This window comes from Rousettus aegyptiacus, unplaced genomic scaffold (assembly GCF_014176215.1).
Source record: "Rousettus aegyptiacus isolate mRouAeg1 unplaced genomic scaffold, mRouAeg1.p scaffold_m13_p_13, whole genome shotgun sequence".
In the NCBI taxonomy this organism is placed as follows: Eukaryota; Metazoa; Chordata; class Mammalia; order Chiroptera; family Pteropodidae; genus Rousettus; species Rousettus aegyptiacus.
Genome location: NW_023416288.1, coordinates 49,611,038 through 49,630,898, shown reverse-complemented (window position 1 = coordinate 49,630,898; position 19,861 = coordinate 49,611,038). Strand labels below are relative to the sequence as shown.

The 19,861-nt window shown below is 48.1% G+C and overlaps 1 protein-coding gene across 1 annotated transcript; it reads right to left on the bottom strand.

The window, feature by feature from the left end:
• Nucleotides 1–2,063: 2,063 nt before the first annotated feature.
• LOC107520295 (GTPase IMAP family member 5-like) lies at nucleotides 2,064–18,042 on the bottom strand. The gene is made up of 4 exons (XM_016163896.2): nucleotides 17,973–18,042; nucleotides 11,251–11,339; nucleotides 4,731–4,779; nucleotides 2,064–3,826 (listed from the first exon to the last, which is right to left on the bottom strand). Exons 1-4 carry the CDS (start codon nucleotides 18,040–18,042, stop codon nucleotides 2,925–2,927), a joined length of 1,110 nt encoding a protein of 369 aa, XP_016019382.2. The 3' UTR covers nucleotides 2,064–2,924.
• Nucleotides 18,043–19,861: the final 1,819 nt, after the last annotated feature.

Genomic DNA, 19,861 nt, shown 5'->3' with positions numbered 1-19,861 from the left:
AAGAGGCCAGGGAGGAAGGGAGGAGGGGACCTAATTCTGAGGAGCGCAGAGAAAAGGGGCCGCGGTGGCGGGCAGGGGGCCACGCCGTGGGGGAAAGCAGGGTCGGGGGCTGGGAAATAAAGAAACCGTAATTTCTTAGCGCGAGCCCAGAGAGTGAAGCCTTTAGGCTTAGTGGACTGTACACGATCATCTTCGCTGATGGAGCAAAAGACAGGTGGACGAGAGGCAGGTGACATGTGTGGCCGCCTTCCCATAAACCTTCACGAACGCTGAAATTGCAATTTCATGTAACTTTGGCGTGTGGCACCAAAACGTTCTTCTTCGTTTGACTCCTGCGACCTTTTAAACATGTAACGGCCCTGCCCCCGGGGCTCCCGAGCTGCACGAACAGGCATGAGGCCGGCTGTGGTCCAACCCGGCCTTAGGGTAAGTCTCCCCTCGGCCGAGCTGCATGGTCAGGCGACCTCCTGAACCCCAAGGTCGGCACCGGCGTGTGTGACATCTATGGGAATTTGGGGAAGAAGCGGGCTTCCACGTTTCCGTGGGAGCAAAGGGCAGAGGACGGACATTGGGGCGACATCTGAGCAGAGGTCATCAAGTCCATGGAAACAGGAAAGCCCACGAGGAGGCCCCCGGTGGCCCCTCCCCGACCCCTCGCCTCTTCGGCAGGTCTCCCCTCTTCTCTGCTCATGTGTGCCCTGTAAGACAGCCCCGCACTTGTCCCAGGCAGCCTGAGCCCGGATGGGTGAATCTTAGGAACTCAATCAGGCCACCCAAGTGTCATCCTCTAAACCTCTATTTTTGATAGAGGTGCCAAGTTGGTCTGTAGGGCTGTGATCACATAGCCGACTTCAAACACGTGTCTGGAATCTTATGCCGATGCACCTCCCACCCTGGACACCGAAGGGACTCTGGGTGCTCAGACCAAAGACCGCCCCTCCCTGCAGCACTCCCGAACTGGCGTCTCCCTTCCCAGCTTAATTCCATCCGGCCGCACAGATGTTTGTTACAGGGATGCTGAGTGTCAGGCTCTGCGCTTGGCACCAGGAATACAAGATAAATAAATAATGCAAGGTTCCTGCTCCGGAGAAGTGACAGTGTGAAAGAGGGACGAAGTCACGTAGAAAATGGGGCGCGAGAGAAGTTTGTTTGGAGGTGGGACGTCTGCCTAAATGGGGTCACGAAGGCCCAGCAGAGGCTGCCTGCTTGGGGCGGTGCCCGAGCTGCGAGGAACGGGCTGGCGTCTCCGGGAGTCGCCGTGGGCTGAGGAGGCCATGGTCAAGGACGGGATGAGAATGAGAATCAGCACACGGGAAGAGGGGTGCCGGGGGAGATGGGGCCGGGCCAGGGCCTGTGCGCCACCCTCAGAGTTCGAGGGTCATCTCACAGTGAACAGGACGTCACTGGCGGCTTTTTGGCAGGTCAGCAGTTTTAAGAAGCTGATGCCAGCAATTTGGCGGTTGAACTACGTAAGTGTGAGCCTGGCATCAGGGATAACATTGAGAAGGAAGGCTTTCTCCCCAGGGATTGGGGCCTGAGCCGTAACAATAGGCACAGGGATGCAGAGGAGAGAGGCGCCGAGGAGGTGGAATGGACTCTATTCTGTCACTGATGGCAATACTGGGGTGGCGATCTTGCTTCTGTCTTGGGCCACCCTGTGGCACATGTCTCCCTTCACTGGCCTGGGCCTTCGGAGGGAGAGCTGGCTGAATGGAGGGCACTGGCAGCTTCGGATCTGAATGTGCCAGCTTCAAAACCCTCTGGGGCATGGGTCCTGTCTCCAGGAGACCATGGCTGGTCTCCTCCTCCATCAGACTGGGCATGAACTTGGCCCTAGTGAGTACTAGGGCGCAGGGCTGGAGGAGGACGGCCCCTCCAGGGTGCGGGTGGCGGGTCCCAGGCCTCCCAGTGTGCCAGCGAGGCATCTCTTTCATCACGATCAGTGTCACCTGGTAATCCAGATGACGTTTCCCTTGTTTCGACTTCCAGAGGAGTCATGCTGGAGAGTCACCCAAGGACATTTTACAGTAGAGAAGGAGGAAGGGCCTCGTCACCCCTTTAATCTCACACGGGTATTCGCCCAATTTTTTGGAGTGTTCGAATGTGAGCTCTGTTTCTCCCCCAAAAGGGAAAAGAAACCGGACACCTACCTGGAGATGGAACATTTCCGCCCTGTCCCATTGTCATTCTCCAAAAATAAGCCAACTAAAAACTGTTTTCACTTTATTCAGGACTCAGTGAATGTCTCCCACGCAGCCGGCCTGTTAGTAGCAGAGACGGTCCCCCGCCCCCCACCCCTAGAAAGCACAAGAGCGGGGAATTCAGAGAAATTTAAGGATCTTGTTTAAAGGAGGGTGGAGAACACATCATTTATTCCAACGTTTGCAAATACTGGGAAAAGAGAGCCCAAACTCAAACAGCTTCAACAGGAAGGGAACTTATGGCTGACCTCCGGAGGTGGGGTAGGCCTCAGGGCTGGTTGATTCAGGCGCTCAGGTGTGCTGTTCTGAAGCCTTGCCATCCGCCTCAGGCTGGAAGCTGATGGCTATGGGAGTTCCAAGCATCACCCTCAGACCGGACAGTGCCCAGAGGAAGGAGAGAGTCTGTCCCTCTCTGTGGGTCTCTCCTGGGGAAAGAGACCTCTGCAAAAGCATATCTACATCTCCTCGGCCTGAACTGGGTTTCAGGCCCATTCCTGAGCTTGTCGCTGGCAGAGGGAATTGGGACTGTCACAGTCCTGCCAGGCACCCCTTCAGCTGAGCTGGGGACCCTCCGAGGCCCCCAGCTCCACGGGGAAGAGGCAGAGGCCTGACCCAACCCAGGAGCCTATGAAAAAGAAGGGGAAGGGGAGCTGCGTGGACTGTGAGAATTAATTTCTGAATTGGTGAAACTTCAGGAAATGCTCGGACTCCAGACGTACAGAATTACACATGATAGCAGATGATCAATAGAATAAGAAGGATAAGTAAGCTGCACCAAACCACACAGACACAAAGCTCCGTATTCAGAAGGATCCACTTTTTGGCTCCGAGGAGCGCGCGGAGCGCAGGGTTCCGCTCGCGCAGCGCAGGGTTCCGCTCGCGCTCCTCCAGGTCTCGCCTGTGCTTTGCCACCTGCGCTCGCACCTGGGCCAGGTAGGGCTCGGGGACTTCCTCGCGGGCGCCGCCCCCGTCCCTCTGCAGCTTCTGCGCCTCGAAGAAGAGGTGGTTGCTGAGGAAGGCGCGCTGGCGCGCCCTCTCCAGCCTCTTCACCGCGGCCATCAGCTCCTCCAGCTGCCTCCGCTGCCCCTCCCCGGTGGCCCGGTTGTCGAAGGCGCAGCAGCGGCCGTCACACTCGCGGACCAGGCTCCGCAGGCTGAGGTTGTCGGTTGTGGCCACGAAGTCCCTCAGAGACCCGCCCCCCAGGTCCTCTCTGCGGGTGAAGAGGAGGATCACGTGCCTCATGGCTTCCGCCCCGAACACCTCCTTCACCCTCCTCGCGGCCGCCACATCCTGCGCGGTGAAGCGCCCCAGCTGCGTCACCAGCAGCAGCACGTGGGGCCCTGGGGCCGACAGCAGGTAGCAGCGCCCGATGTCCTGGTAGGACTCTGGGTTCTGGGCCTCTGTGTCAAAGATGGGGGCCGTGTCGACCACCAGGACGCTCCTCCCGTTCCACGAGCCGGTGGCCGCCTGGCACTTCTTGGTCACAGACTGCGCCCCCAGCCTGGACTCGAACTGGGGCTGGCAGAGGATGCTGTTCCCTGTGGCACTTTTCCCGCTGCCGGATCTGCCCACCAGGATGATTCTCAGGGAGGGCAACGCCGGAGTTAAGCTCCTTTCTCCTCCACCTGTGGGGGCATGAAAGGTTCACGTGTAACTGCTGTGGACCAGATGTCGGTGTCCCTAAAAATTCGTAAGCTGAAACCCTAGTCCCCAGCATGATGGCGTCTGGAACTGAAGTCTTTGGGAGGTGATTGGGGCATGAGGGCATGAGGGTGGGTGTCCCCATTGGGGTGGGCGCCGTCATAAGGCGAGGAAGAGCCGAGAACTCTATCCAACATGTGAGGACATGGCCACCAGGAAGCTGGCTCTCCCCAGACCCGGAATCTGCCGACAGCTTAAACTTGGACCTCTCAGCCTCCAGAACGGGGAGGCAAATATTCGTTGTTTACCGCCCAGTCCGTGGTGTTTTATTTAAGCAGCCCGAGCTGACGAAGACTGTAATAAATGCCTTTTGAGGAGGAGAACAAAGGAAAACAAGGGAAAGACCCCCAAAGGAACAGCGTCCATCATCAGCTCAGTATCACACCCCTAAAGGGCTGGCCAGCGAGGTCAGTGGAATAATTAACCCTCTCTGGCCAGAGTCCTCGGGTCCTTTCCTGTTGGGACTGCCGAATTTTGCCACCCTTTCCAGAAACTCCTCCCTGTTTGGTTCCCATCCTGGAGGCCATTCGATGCTCAGAGCTTCCTCCAGCCACTGAGGTGTTTGTCTCGGAGTTTCCGCTCTTCCCAGCACTGCATGGTCTCTGCTTTACAAAATGACAGGGCTATATCTGGAAATGCTTATCCCTGAAAGGAGATAAGCATGGGAGCAAATAGCCTAGTGTGCTGTATTTCCGGGGAAAATGCATTTCCTTTGTCTTGGGTGACCTTGGTCTTGTACCTTTCACTGCAAGATGCACAGTTTGCTCCCCCAATGCTGAGCTCATGGTCCTCAAGTAATCATGAAGAGTCACTCCACTAGGTCCTTACCTGCAGGGAAAGCGTCTTCTCCATCCTTCGGAACGCCTTCCATTTTGTTCTAGAAGGGAAAACATGCAGGCTTCATTCGTACTGGAGTTGGATGTGACATTTGACACAAAATGCCACATTTTATAAACAAGGGAACTGAGTGCTGGTGAAAACAGCTACTGAAAGTCACACATAATTCACAGATGAGCCAAGGGTAAAACCCAGGTCCAGCGATGCTCAGCCATTCTTGGCATTGACTGAGGGTCCCCTTGAGAGGATAGGGACAGCCCCACATGAGAGCACACACATGTGTTCCTGTGACCTGTAGTTAGCCCACAGGTGGCATTGAAAATGTGCCATCTGCCCAGAAGACCAAACAGGGAAGTCGGTCATTTCCCACTGAGCTCCTGGCTCTCTAGAACCCTTGTCCACCTTGAGGGTCTCAGTCCTCTCACTCAAACGCGAGTTCACCTGGCAAAGTATCCTCCTTCGGTTAATTCGCAAAAGAAATTTTTCCCTGAGTTTCATGGCGATAGTGGCATGGAGGGCGACTGGTCATTCTAGTTTGCCCACGACCGAGAGGCTCCCTGGTCCGAGGACCTTCAGCACCGAAACTGAGAAAGTCTCAAGCAAACCAGGACGAGCTGGCCGCGCCAGGTGTTGGAGATGGTCATGAGTCCAGGTGGGTGGCGGGGTGGAGTGCATGCCCAGGACGCGGAGGAAGACCCGACCCGTCGGGCTCAGGCTGGCGGTCCCCCACAGGACGTCCGCCCTTCTGAGTTCTTCGCTTAGACGGTCCTGGAACCAATGAACCCCCTCGGGGGCACCTCTCTCCTGCCCTCTCCCCTCCTTTCGCCCCCCCCCACCCCGGCCCCATACACCTTCTCTTGACCCTTCTCTTTCTTACCACCTCCTCCTCCTGTGCTCAGGGAGGGGTTCCACTCAGGGTCCCCCCACACCCAGAAACATTTCTCACGTTTTTCTCCTGGGAAAAACCTACGTGACCCTTGCGAAAGCTACGTCACGGCCTCGCCATGTGCCAAGTTTCAGGGCCTTTCCCTCGTCACAGGTTCAAAAAAGGTAACTCTAAAGAGTGAACCCCCAGCTGTGGAATTTGGGGGTCCAGGACAGGTGAGCCGCGAAAAAATATGTCCTTTTTCAAACAAGTGGATTTTCCCAGTGCTCCCTGGGAGGGTAGCGTCTGGCCCCTCCGTGCGCAAGACTGGCCACTGTGATCCTCTGGCAGGGAAAATAACTTAATAAATAAAACTACTTGGGAACCATTATAACTTAGGGACAAAATGTCAGAACCTTGCTTCTGTCAGACAGGTCCCAGTCATTGCTTTGTAATTTCTTCTAATGGTATTTAAAAAAAAAAAAAAGTCAACTTTACTACTTAAAGGCCAGGCCAAGTTCCTTTTTTTTTATATAAGCAAGGCAACCCTTTCTGACCTCACAGATTGCAAGGACCTTGTCAGCTTACGATCCCATAATTTTTTTTATTTTTTACTCCTGCAGCACCTGGTCTTCCTAGGTGGTCTCCCATCCAAGTACTAAGTGCTAACCAGGCCTCACCCTGCCTAGCTTCCGAGATGAGACGGGGTCGGCCGCGTGCAGGGTGGCGTGGCCCTAGACCTTCTAAGAGTATTCTGGAGCCACCAGAGAAGCGGCAGCAAGCCCCCGCCCCGCAGATGCTGCACTCTCTGGCCAGGTCCCACGGCTTCCAGCCTCCCCTGCCTGCTTCGCAGAGTCTGTCCCAGCACACGCACGACTGGAACAAGAGCTGTTCAGGCCGAGGACCCACAGGACTGAGCGCTCGGCTCGGGTCCTGCGCTCACTGCAGCCGAGCGAGGGAGGGCCTGCTGGTTCCGAACTGGCCTCTGAGCTTTTTCTGTCACCCTACCATGCAGAGGGGGAGCCTTTCCACACGAGTGTGGCGGTCAGTCTCGGGCGTCAGCTCGGAGGGCCCATGACCTCCGGGGGCGTCATCAAACACTAATCTGGGTGTCGCTGGTCCTCGGACCCCAGGAACGGGTCAAGCCGCGCTCCTCCTATGACATGTTTTGTCAAGCGACCGGGGGAGGGGAGCGAATCAGGCCATTTCTTTCAAGAATCAGAGGCTTAGATTGATGCTCTCTCAGAATCCGGCCTTTGCAGAGGTGATAAAAGGGGCTCTTTCTCAAAAACTATCCAGGTATTTCTCCTCTTTCTCAAAAATTCTTTTAAATTTATTTATTCAAATTAGTTTCAAGTGTACAGTATATTGGTTAGACATCTATTCAGTTCATAAAACGATCCCCCCGATGGCTCCCCCCTCCCCTGGCCCTCCACCTAGCCATCTTATTAATGCTAAGTGCATTCCCTATGCCGCGCTCCCCATCCCCGTGACCATCCACCAGCTACTAATTTGTACTTCTTTAACCCTTCACCTCATTCTCTCAGCCCCTCCAAACCCCCGTTCCTTCTGTCCGTCACCAAATTGTCCACCATACGTGTGAGTCTGTTTTTGATTAGTTCATTCTTTGTATTCCTTAGGTTCTGGATATGAGTGAAGTCATATGGTGTTTATTTGTCTCTGTCCGGCTTAAGGATTGTTTTCCTTCTCCAGTGCCTTCCTCCCTCACCCAAACTGCCACGCCTCCGGCCAGATGATCCCAGCCCCACTCCCTCCCCTGCTCTGACCCCTGCAGGTCACCGTGCCTTTGCGGTCACCTCGGTCCCCTCTAACTGTCACCATCCTCGGGCTTCCCTCTGCTCAACAGCCTATTCAGAGCAGCCATCAAGTCGACACCCTCATTTTGTAACCATGAATACTTCCATCAACTCATTTTAAAATGCTATTAATCGCCTCTATTCCCAGACAGTTCTCTCTCTCTCTCTACACGGAGACATGGTTAGAGAGGAAACGGCTCCTGCACAGACGGGGGAAGCTTCCGCACCCCCTACCCACCCAGCAGGACTGGAAGAGGCAGGCGGAGGTGAGAGACGTCGAGGCACTTTGGGAAAATCGTAGAACGAACTGAAACTGGTTGAAATGGTCTGGCACCTGGGCGGACTGTCTTTCTCTCTTCTGCCCAAGGTAACCATAGTAACGTCCTCCCAGCTTCCCACAGTGGCCTGCTCTACAGGTAGACAACACCCAATGGAGGGATGGCAGGGAAGACTGCAGGTGTGGGAAGCCGCTGTCGCAGGCTGTGAGGCGGGGTGACCTCCCAGGAAGGAAGCCCCGGCCTTTACAACTCCATTCTGGGTAACGAGGGCATCTAAAGAGTTTTCAAGCATCAAATTCTATTTCTTTACTAGGAAAAAAACAAAAAAAAAGGCACGTTTTGACCCGAGCAGTTCAACTTGAGTCCTACTCCCAAAATCTTCCTCCTCTCTCTAAATGGAAACTGTCTACATCAGGTTGACTGGTATATTCAACAAAATAAAGCAACAGAAAGGAAGGTTAAAATTGAAAAAGCGAGTTTTCAGTCCAATCTTCAAAGGGCGCCCTGTGACTTCTGCAGGTAGCAGGGAAGGCGGTTCAGGCCATCTTCCTTTGCTTAGCAACGCCTGGGGGCCCCATAAGAGCCCCCAGCCGTGGAAGCAGCAGCCACTGCGTGCGTATGTGAAAACACTTATGTACAAACGTGAGAAATTAGCTCGTTAGTATCACAGAAGGGCTGCTGTCTGAGCTCACCGTGTTCAAAATTTTTAAGTTCTGAAAACTATAGGATCAGTAATTTGTCCAGGTTGCACTTATTTGAGGTTTGGGGAATATAATTCCTGACCCTAATTGTTTAGGAATAAAGAAAGCGAGGCTTAGAAGGACCGACGCGGTCGTCGCTGGTAGAACTGGGAGGAGAGGAGTAGAGATGGAGAGAGGGGCGGGCGGGGGAGCAGAGGGGGGCAGACACGGCTATCTGGTAGGTCCTGGGATATCTTGCAAGTCCTACAGCTGGTCTTGGAGAAGTCCTCCAGCGATGGATGGAAAGACTGGCTCTGAATCCTACCTGCTAGAGAGAGGGGGGTGGGGCCCCGGGGCACGGGGACTGAGCAATGTGTCGTTTCCTGGAAAAGACACTCGCAGACTGTCACCGAGAGGCCTCAGGAAGGTGTTATTCTGAGTAACAGCTCCACTTCCTCCCCACCTCACCGCACCTCCGCCATGCTCCTGTGCAAAACGACATCTCTACCAGGGTCATTCAGGAGACTGGAGAGCCAGTGAGACAGCGTGCAGGCCGGCTGCACCCCGAAGCCAGCCACTGACCCAGACTAGCCGCCCAGCGTCTCTCCACCTCGCTCTCCTGCACAGCACAAAGCTCGGTTCTTCTGCACGATTCGCCCTCTGGCTCCCGCACCCCTCTTCCTTCTGCAGACTCCCCGGCCCTGGGGTTACCCAGGTGTGATCTTTGCTAGGTTTCCTCACGGAGGTGGCTTGCGCTTCTGCAGAAACCAAGGAGACATCCGCCCCACGCATGCCATGATTCATGCAAAGTGACAAGAACTTAGGGGAAAGGGTGTCCTGGGCCCCCCCACACTGCCCTCCTGACTCTTCTCCTGCATATCCAGCACTTCCTGCTGGGGGACCCTGTGTCTTCAGAACCAAAGACCCTCTCCAGAGTCAGGCTTAGGGTGAATAGGGCAGAGTCTGATCAGGCTCTCGCCTGTTTGATTCCAGCTTAATTCTCGAAAGGCAGCCAACAAGCAGGAAGGCGAGATGCAGCTAACTCTTCGTCCTTCTTTTGCAGAGGAAGGCAATCATAATTGCGGATAATGTGCAATTCACATTTTGCAATGAAAGCTACACTTGACTCACAAAGTATTGACCATATTAATACCATAATTTTGACTTTTCCAATAATAGTTCTTACATTGAATGAGGTGGATCATGCACTGATTCTACAGAGGCTGGAAAGACAAGCTTTTATTTAACGTGTAGAAAACATTCTTTTCCTTTCAGTAGCTAGAAATGCCACTGTCAGCTCGTTTTTGCCAGGAGAAAAGAAAAAGCTAAAGATCGACTCCTTTAAAACAAAAATAATTACTTTTGGCAGACATTTGTCACTTCTAAACTGTTTTATCACAAATGGTTTTGACTGAAGTCCACACATTCAGTGGTCTCAGCATTTAGTTTATAAACAGAAAAGTGTCAAATCTACCCGTCCCTTATAAGGTTTTCATGGTTGAAGTAACTTGGTCCTTTCTGCCTTAACCTACCCAGGCTAATAATACTCATGTGTCCACACCACAGAGAGGAGAATATGAATCTTAATCACCTACTTTTTGCGCATAAAGAAAATACAAAGTATTCATTGAAAAAAAGAATCTTGAGTCCATCTCTAGGCATCTCCTCAGCCACCATGTAGAGTGAGATGGAGTGGCCTTCCATTTGTGGCAACTGTATGTCTTTTCCTCTAAACTGTCTGTTTGTATACTCAGTTGATTTTTTTTTCTGTTATATTATATGGTTTTTTCATGTTGACTCAAGAAAGACCTTTAATTGATGATTCCGGAAAGTAAAGCGTTATATTACATCTGTTAATAATTTTTTTTTTCTGTCTCTTCCCATTGTCACAGTTTTGTGACTATTCAGGCCTCCTTTTTAATTTAATTTAATTTTTTTCTTTCAGCGTTAACTCAAGCAATTACAGTTATGGTTCTTCAAACCATAGGTACTTCCAATTGCTGAAGAAATGCCAGCAATGAATAAGAGGAAAATTGTTCCCTTTCCCCTACAACTACAGAGAAAAACAGCAAATATTATTCTTACAAAGCAGCCTGTGAGACACCCAGTGCTTGAAAACTGTAGCTCTGTCTTCTGAAAATAACCCTTCACCTCTAAAAATCTGTGGAATTATGGATGTCTTCTTTAATAATCCATTTCCCTATCAGTGAGGTAGAAATTGAACTCTAGTAATTCCTAACAGGTCTAAATACTTATAAGATTTCTTGGACAAAATGAGATTGCTAATATCTCCTAATTCTGCCCCAGTCATGCAGGTGATAAAATAACATAAAGCAAAATAAAATAGTCGCAGCATTTGAGAATCTTGTCTCATTTAAATCCACAGTGTGCCAAGTGAAACAGATCAGCCGTAGTCAAATGTCTTGCAAATAGCACCCCCTGCTGTTTGTCCTTTAAGTTACTTATGGTGAGTTTTTTTGCTCTGTCTGGAAATACTAACAAATGTTTTCTTTGCGGCTTCTGTCATTCTTAGAAAGCCCTCCTTTCTCATCCTTTTGCTTAAAAATATGTTACTTATGTCCACACAAAAATCTGCACATGAATATTTATAGCAGCTTTTTTCACAATTGCCAAAACTTGGAAGCAGCCGAGATCCCCTTCGGTAGGTGATGGATACATATATTGTAGCTAATGAGAACCAAGTTTCTCACTGTCAGAGAAAGAAGTTATAATAAACAAAAGGAGAATTCTATGAAATCTGTGCTGGCCTGGAGTCAGAATGATTAATACGAATTCATGGTCATTCTTTTTTACTAGCTAGAAAGACAAATATCAATGTGGGGGGGGGGGGTGGCGGTCAGTAAGACATACCTGGATTGCCCGGCTGTCAGCTGAGGGAGAGACTACAGTAAGAGACACCGCAGGAGCAATGAAGACACCCGGCACACAGGTCTTAGTTTCTAAATGTCATTCTCAAATAAAAAGGAAGCAGGAAGTGGACGATCTCGGAGAGGAACTATACAAAGTGAGCCTGTGGTGTGTCATGGTGTCAAAAAATAAGCAAGTGGTAAAAATAGGGGGTGGAGCATAGCAGAAGGACACAAGAGGCAACCTGAAAGAGTGCCATCACGTTGCAACTCTCAATAAATGAATGGATGTGGGAAACAATCATCAACCATTACCAGACGATTACCAGACGGCGCTTCCCGAAGCAGGCGTACACACCGCCTGTTAGTTGCAATGTATGGACCTCATGGGCATCCGTATTCAGATACAATGTAAAAGAAAAAAACTACAGTTGGGAAACTGTGAACACTGGATAGTTAATGTTGAATGTTTCTTTTTCAGATGCGATATTAATTAAAGGGAAAGTCCTATTGCTTAAAGCTATGTGCTGGAGAGTTACGAGATGAAATGATAGGATATCTAGGATGGACTTTCAAATAATCAGAAGAGGAAGGGATTGGGGTTCAGACAAAACAAGATTGCCCACATACGGTAACGGGCGACACCTCGCGATGGATACATCAAGTTCAGGACATCACTTGTTCAACTTCCATATGTGGAATTTTCTACTTAAAAACTTTTCAAAACATATTGACAAAAGCTTATAAAAGTTCAAAATACGTTAGTGTTTTCTGAAAGTTTTAGATAGGTTGGGTTAAATGAGACAACTTCCAGCCTTTCCATGAAAGAGCAAAAGGTGTAACCATTTGATAGATCTGGGTAAAGACTATTTGGTATATTTTCCAGCTGTTATGAAATCTAATGTCTCTAATGACTGGCTAGTAAGTCTTTTCACAAGTCAAGCAGTTGACACTATTTTTTTTTTCAACAAAAAAGAAGGCAGATATATCCATTAATAGGTAATTAAAAATTAACGATAGATTGCCACATGGTTTTGGCATTTATCTTGGAAGGAGTTCAAAGAACTGAGTGGCATTGCCATAACAAAACTGTTTCTATTCCTATTTATATATCTATGTGAACACAGTTTCTCAGTGTTTGCATCGATTAAAATAAACAAACAAAAAAAAGGAATAAAATCTATCTGAACATTGTCTCATTCTAGCAAGCAGTAAGAGTCATGCATGCATATATGAAATAAATGAGAAAAAGTCTCATCTATCCCACAGAAAGATGCATTTCCAAAATAAAAAAGTCACTGTTAAATAATTATTTTAAAAATATCATATGGTTGTATTGCTTTGATCCATTGTGTCCTAATAATACTTTAATAATAACTAAATATAGAAGCTAGATGTTTCACTCTTAAAGCCTATGGTCATGGAATTTTTCTTCAATTTTCATATATATTTTTGTGGCAGAAATATATATTAGGGTGATCAAGATTTTCCAGCATAAAAATCCCTTACAATAAGATGCAGTCCTGTGGGGGATGTAAATGGACAGTCAGGGAGAAAAAGAAAAAAAAAGTGTAAAATTTCTGACTATTAGAGAACAGCTCATTCATGTATTTTTAAAATAGCTATGGTGGGTATCTGATTTCTCTGTTATTTATATTTTTAAAAGAAGTAGCAGCTTAACTTAAAATGTTAATATCTACAATATGCTAGAAATTTCATTCTTTACAAACATTCATGATGAAAAAATATAGAAATTCAACTGAAATGCTCGAGAGCACCTAGATTTTAAAAATTATTTTAGTGACTACACAAGCAAAAAATGTTTGAAGACGACTGCCCTAGAGAAACTCTTACAGGAGCGCATCAGGATAGATCAGGATATTTTTATGAGAAAGCGCGTAACAGTAAACAGCTAGAAACAATCCGAATATCCATCAATGGTAGATCGGATAAATAAATTGTAGATTACCCATACAATGGATCCAGCAGTAAAAATGACAAAATACAATTACCTGCATCAACATGGATAAATCTCACATACATTAAGTTGAATAAAAGGAGTAGCTCCAAGAAGAATATAGAGTCTGATTCCATTTTTATCAAGGTTAATAAGTGGGAAAAAACTAAAAATAAATATGATTTAGAGCAACAGATATGAGTAGTAAAACTATAAAGAAAAGTGAGGGAATAATTGTCACAAAAGACAGGATAAAGATCATACCTTGATAAGCGGGAGAAAGAACAGTGTGATCAAGAAGGAACTTATGGACAATTCTCTATGTCTGAAACTGGGTATATTGTACATATACTCATATATATATATATATATATATATATATATATATATACTTAACTGACAAAAAAAAAACTCAATCATATTGAAAAACATGAAACAAGGCCTGAACTAATAGGAGAACATACTGTGTTTCTGTACAAAAACACTACTATAAAAATATGTACTCTTCCAAAATTGATATGTATAAATGTGTGTGTGTATAATTTTATTCCAATTGAAATTCCAATGTTTTGTGTATGGAATTAGATAATGCTTTCTTAGAGGTTCCAAGGGATGAAAAATGCCTGAGCATAATCAGATCAGTCTGGTATTGATGCAAGAACAGACAAATCAGTAGAACAAAATACATAATCATAGTGAATCCCAGTTAATAATGGAATTTGATATATGACAAAGGCAGGAAAACACAGTTTATTTAACAAGTGGAGCTGAGCCAAATGGCTTTCTAACTAGAAAACAATAAAGCCGAACTCCTATCTCATACTATATAAAAATCGAAGAATTAAATTTTTATCTGTAAAAAATAAAACAAACATCTTAAAATTAAATATGGGAAACTACATGTACAATCCAAGAGTTAGGTATACTTTCTTCACCAAGACATAAAGCCAGAAGTTATAAAAAAAAAAAAACAGCTTTAAGTATTTTATAAAGTTAAAGACAAAAAAATAGATTTGAAAAAAAAGATGAAATTTCAAAATCTATATTATAAAAAGGGCTCAAAAAATTTTTAAAACGTGCAACATGCGTGGACTGCTCAATATGTGGATGAACAATAACTAGCCAATACACATATGAAAAGATACTCAACTTCATATAAACAGCTGCAAAAAATAATAAAAAGAAAACCTCACGAAAATGGAGTCGGAATGCCGGAAGGGGGCGCTCTCACACAATACTACTCGTCGATTACAGGAAGAATTGCCAAATACTGACCCCGACAGGAGAGTCCACAGCGCGGCGGGGGGCTGGGGGGGGGGGGGAGATCATCAGTTTTATTTCCAGAAAGAAACGATGTAGACTGCGCTTCCTACAGGAACTATCTCCGAACTCTTTTCTGCAACTGGATTTTCGTTCAAAACAAACCCTCCCAACTGCCTCCTTTTCCTCCATAAAAGGACTTGTCTATGGCGTTTGCTAGAGCTGGCTGGCCCTGGATTTAAATTCTTTCCTGTCCCCAAATAAACCCATTGTTGCTGGTAAAATAACCGACTTTTCTTTTCAAGCTGAACATAGTCGAGGAGGTGGGAAATGTGCAAAAATTAAAATGAGTTGTCACATCTCCTCCTGGCAAAAATTAGTGATGAGATTCGGAAGGAGGGCAAAGGACATTTTAATGCACTGCTGGTGAGACATCAATTATTACGGCCTTTCCGGAAGCTCTCTGACGATACATATTGCGCTTTTAAATATTTATGCTCTTCAATGAGCATTCGCTCCTATTCCGAGACTCCACCTCACAGCAGCGAAGGATCCAGCAAGTAGTGCAGTTGTTTCTAGAGACAGAAATACAGGAATTGAGGTGACAGATCATCAGGGGCAATCTCATGGAAATACTGCGCAGCCATTCAAAAGGGCTATTAAAATGGCTAGAATCAAGCAGACGGTCCACGCCACGAGCTGGTGAGGGTGTGGAGGGCCTGGTTGGGCTATACCAGTCCGTCACTTTCTTAAAAAGTAAACACATCCACAACACGTCTCAGCCACTCCTCTCCCAGATAGTTCTCAAGAGCAGAGAACGCTCACGTTCATACAAGGCCTGGACCCGACCGTTCCCAGACACTTTATCTGTAGCAACCAAGAACTGGGAACAACCCAACTGTCCACCGACAGGTGACTGGATACACAAACTACAGTAGACCCATCCGCCGGAAACTCAATAAAAACAAGGGAACTGCTGATACCCAGGACGACACTGATGGATCCCAAAGTCATTATGCTGAGTGAAAGAAGTCAAGTGAAAAAAAAACGAGAATACAATGTAAGATTCCACTTATGTAAAACTCTAGAAATCGCATGCTAATCCACACTGACCAAAAAGTGAATCAGTGGTTTCTTGGGAATGGGGGCGGGGTGAGGGAGGGCAGGAGAGAGGGGTCGCCAAGGGGTACGAGGGCTGGTCGTGAAGGTGACGGACATCCTCACTCTCTTGATTGTGGTGGCGGTTTCTTGGGTGCATATATATGTTGAAACTTCAAACTGCACACCTTGCGCGCACTTCTTTGCATAGCAAGTATACCTCGATAAAGATAAATGAGTACAAACGGAAGTACAGACGGGCCATGTCGTTAAGACGAATTACTTGGGAATAGGAAAGTGAGTATGAAGTGGGGCTCTTAGAAGGAATGACAGAAAAGTTACAAAGGAAAAATACTTCACTAAAAATAGAAACAAATATGAAAGATAGGGGAAATTTAAAGATAGGGGAAAATATTTTAAATTACTAATTCCGGTTATTGGTTGGACACAGTGTTTCCAATTTGCACATGGTGGCTATTATTTTCTTAAACTCTTACCCACTTTTAAGCAATTTGGTCCGGCCCCAGAATCAAGGAGGGGTCTCTTTGGATAACTTTCTAAAACTCGGGGTGCTTTTCGCAAATACTCGTGTGCTTTCTAACTCTTGGGTCCAATGCCAGCAGTTGCAGCCAGCTTTGCCCCTCTGGGCGGCTGGTACCGTTCTTGTTACTTTGACGATTTTGTCCCTGCTTCTAAGTAGGCTGTTGAATCAGTCAGGGTCCTTTCTGTTCCGTTACAGAAGTTCAGCTCACACCAGCCGGAGCAAAAAGGAAGTTCATCAAGTCACATAACAAAAAGCCCAGAGTCACCTCTAGTTTCAGTGGGCGCTGGATTCTCTCCCTTCCATCCTCCCCTCCCCCCTCCCCTCCTTTCCCTTTCTTTCCCTTCTCTTCCATTCCTCCTCACCCTCCCCTCTCCCTCCCTCTCCTTCTCCCTGAGAGAGCTCTGAGCTCCAGCTTACACTGTTTTGACAACTAGCAATCCGGGAAGAAAAATAACTTCTTTTTCCAACCATTCCAACGTAAGTCCCGCGACTGAGTCCCATGGGACAGCCTTGGATCACAAGCCCACCCATGAATACTGGGACTGGCTGTCCTGAGGGGGTGGGTGTCACATGCTCACCCCATGCCTGGGGCAGGAGAGGGTGAAGTTAGAGTCACTTACAGAGGGTGGGGGAGGGGCGTTTCCAGAGGAACATCAGAGGCCTGTTCCCAGAAAGAGCTGGAAACAGATGCCAAGCAGCAAACAAAGTCGTCCCTGAAAGGTGAGTCAAAAACAAACGGTCCCATCTGCACGCCGCCCACACTGGCGCACGCCGCCGAGGCGCGGTTTTAGGACTTCTGCGCGCAGAGTGGGAGCAAGCACATCCCCTCTCAAATGGCGCTTTAGCTTTCTTTGCAGTTCCACTTTTTTCCGCCGATGACACCTTCTTTACTATGTATACCTGTCTTTCTCGTTCCGCCAACAGCAGTGACTACTTCCAGCTTCCCACGGGGACCAAGAGGATGGCTTCCTCCTTCCCCCCCCCCCACCCCACCCGCTGCCGGCTGGAGCCCCTCACTTCTCTTCTGGACCAGATCCCATCTCTCTGCTTGATTTTTTCACCTACTTTTGACAGCATAAACTTTCAAATAGCTATCATTAAAAAAAAAAAAAGGGTGTGTGGGAGGCAAACTTTCTGAATTCCTGATGGTGTGAAAAAAAAAATCATTCCCACATGTCCCTTCCCTTGCAAGGGCTGCATTTTAAACCCCAGTTCAAAATCCTTCTTTCGAAATTGCGAGGATGCCGCTGCACCTGGCCTCCCGCTCACGCGCGGTCCGGTGCCCGCCGGATTCCCAAGCCTCTGTCAGCTCCCCAGGCGTCGCCGGCATTTACGCTGTGGAGGCTTCTCCTCCTTGGTGCTCTGAACCTCCGTGGAGATGGGTCTAAGTGCGCGAGAGTCTATTTTTCCCATTTCTAGCGCTTGCCACCAAGCGGGCCGTCTCGCTCGGCACGTTCATGCCTTTCCCGAGCTCTGTGCAGCTTTCTCTTTCTTGATTTTCCCCTCCCTCTTGATTTTCCCCTCCCTCATCCTTCCTCTGTTCTCCCTCTCTCAGAGGCCCCGTGAGTGGGTGTCTTGCAAGTAGAACTGTCCTCTTCTGCCCTCGTTCTCATATTTCACGTCTCTTTCTCTGTTCCATCCTTTCATTTTCTAGATTTTTCTCTGGACTTTTTTTTAACTTCAGCAACTATACGTGTGATCTCTAAGTAACTCTTGTCTTCTGACTGCCCCTGTATGTAACACATTCTTACCACTGACGAATGCCATATACAATGGCCTTCGCATCCCCAACGGTGCTATTTGGATGTCCTTAATCTCCCCTCTGCTTCTCTTAGGGCCGTCTTTCTATCAGCTCATTTAGCCTCACTCTCCTGGTGTAGCTGGTCACCCTTGGCCTTCTGTTCATTCTCACGAATGAAGGGGGAGGCAGTCTGCATGCTCAGGGGTCTCCTCTACCAGGCGGCCTGATTACGGACACCTGTCTGCCAGGCAGGCGCTCTCAACGCCAGAAAAGGGGGGCTTTGCTCTGCGTGTCATGGCCCTACCTGAGACCTCAGCTCTCCAGGGAGGATGCTCAATCGTTTTTTAGAGAAGGGCACTCCGCAGGCTCGGGCCTGCCTGCCCTGGGTTCTCTGTGCACCCTGGGTCATTCCGGGGGTCCTGGGATGTCATCGTGCTGTCTTGCTTTATAAAAGTAAAGTGATAAAAGTGATAAATGGGTTTAGGGATAACGCCAGATAGATTCTGGCTTTGAGAGGATGGGAAGGATTTGGGGAGGTCTTTCTTCAATTTTTTAAAAGTCTTTTAATAATTTAATTTAAATTACTTTCTCGATCCGGGAATACATATGAATGGGTATACAGTGAAAAGTCTCCCTCGTACCCCATCTCCTAGATGCTCAGTCCTCTCCCTCGAGACAGTCAAAGTTGTAGGTTTTGGTGTCTCCTTCCAAAACTATCCTCTGAGTATATAAATAAATACATGTATGTTTACACATATGCATTGTATATTTGCATGCATTGCAAAGAATACATATAATCTGTTACGCCGCACCTAGGTTTTTGGAACCCAAATTCGCTCAGAAGGGAGTGGGGAGCTAGGGGAAGGGCGGTGATGGAATGTGAAGTCGCATCATGTGATCCTCCCCCAGCATGGTCATGGTTCATCCCACCACATGAAAGCCATCAAGCAGGTAGGCCTGGGTTCACCCCCAGAAACGGCCCGCAGCTGGGGACGCTCCAAGGTCAGTACGCCGGGAACCGGGACCTGGAGCTCCCTGGACGGACGACTCAAAGGCCAGTTCCCACCCCCCAGTCCCTCGGCCTCTTAATTACAACTTGTTTATCTGCAGGTAAGTGGCTTAAGCAAACAGTGAAGACTCCCTCTGGCTTCAGGCACTGCTGCACTCAGGCCCCAAGCGATATCCTGGGGAGTGATGTCTCTCCCACTCTCGGCTCCCACCTGCAAGGCAGGTGCCCCTCAGCAGCAGGCTCCTGAGTGGTGCTTGGCACCTGCAGGAGGACCTCTGGTGAGGGCGATCTGTCTACTCCAGCTCCAGCTTCATATCCTTAGAGGTTCAAGTTCAGTATAAAAAGTAAGAAGAGTCTCGTCTGGTGACCCTAAGATTTACTCTGACGTGACCGGCTTGGGCCATATGTCCACTCGTAAAATAACCACACTGGGTTTGGGGAAGATGGTCCGCTGCTTGATCTAAGTTTGGGCCCCACGCTTTATCCCCCGAACTGAAGATGAAGCCCCACCATGAGCGCTTAGCGAGACGATGAGGAAAAAGTCGGCCCCCAAATGGGAAGCCAGGGCCACTACTAGAAAAGAGGCAAACAAAGGCCGTGGCCACCTGCTTGTGAGATCCCGGATGACGATGGCCCCGCTGGTCCTCCGAAAACATGTTCCCCACCCCAATGTTTTAATGAAAACATCAGTAAACCTTAACCAACGTCAACTATATGAAAAATGTAAACATCTCATTACGGGGATAAAAATCAATCAAGATAGAACTAAAATCCAAGACGAGAACAGGTAACCAGGCGCATTCTAAAGGCACTGTAATTTTCAGAGAGAGGATAAAGACATTGATTATCTTTAAAATTTGTTTAAATTACACATGCTTTTTAAGAAAAGATTTCAAGGGAAATCACAAAAAAAGAATAAAGGAAAAAGAAAGAAAAAAAAACCAAAAACCCTCCTGAGTTGGGGTGGGAGTGAAGAGGGGGAGAGAGAGGAAGTTAAACCAGTAAA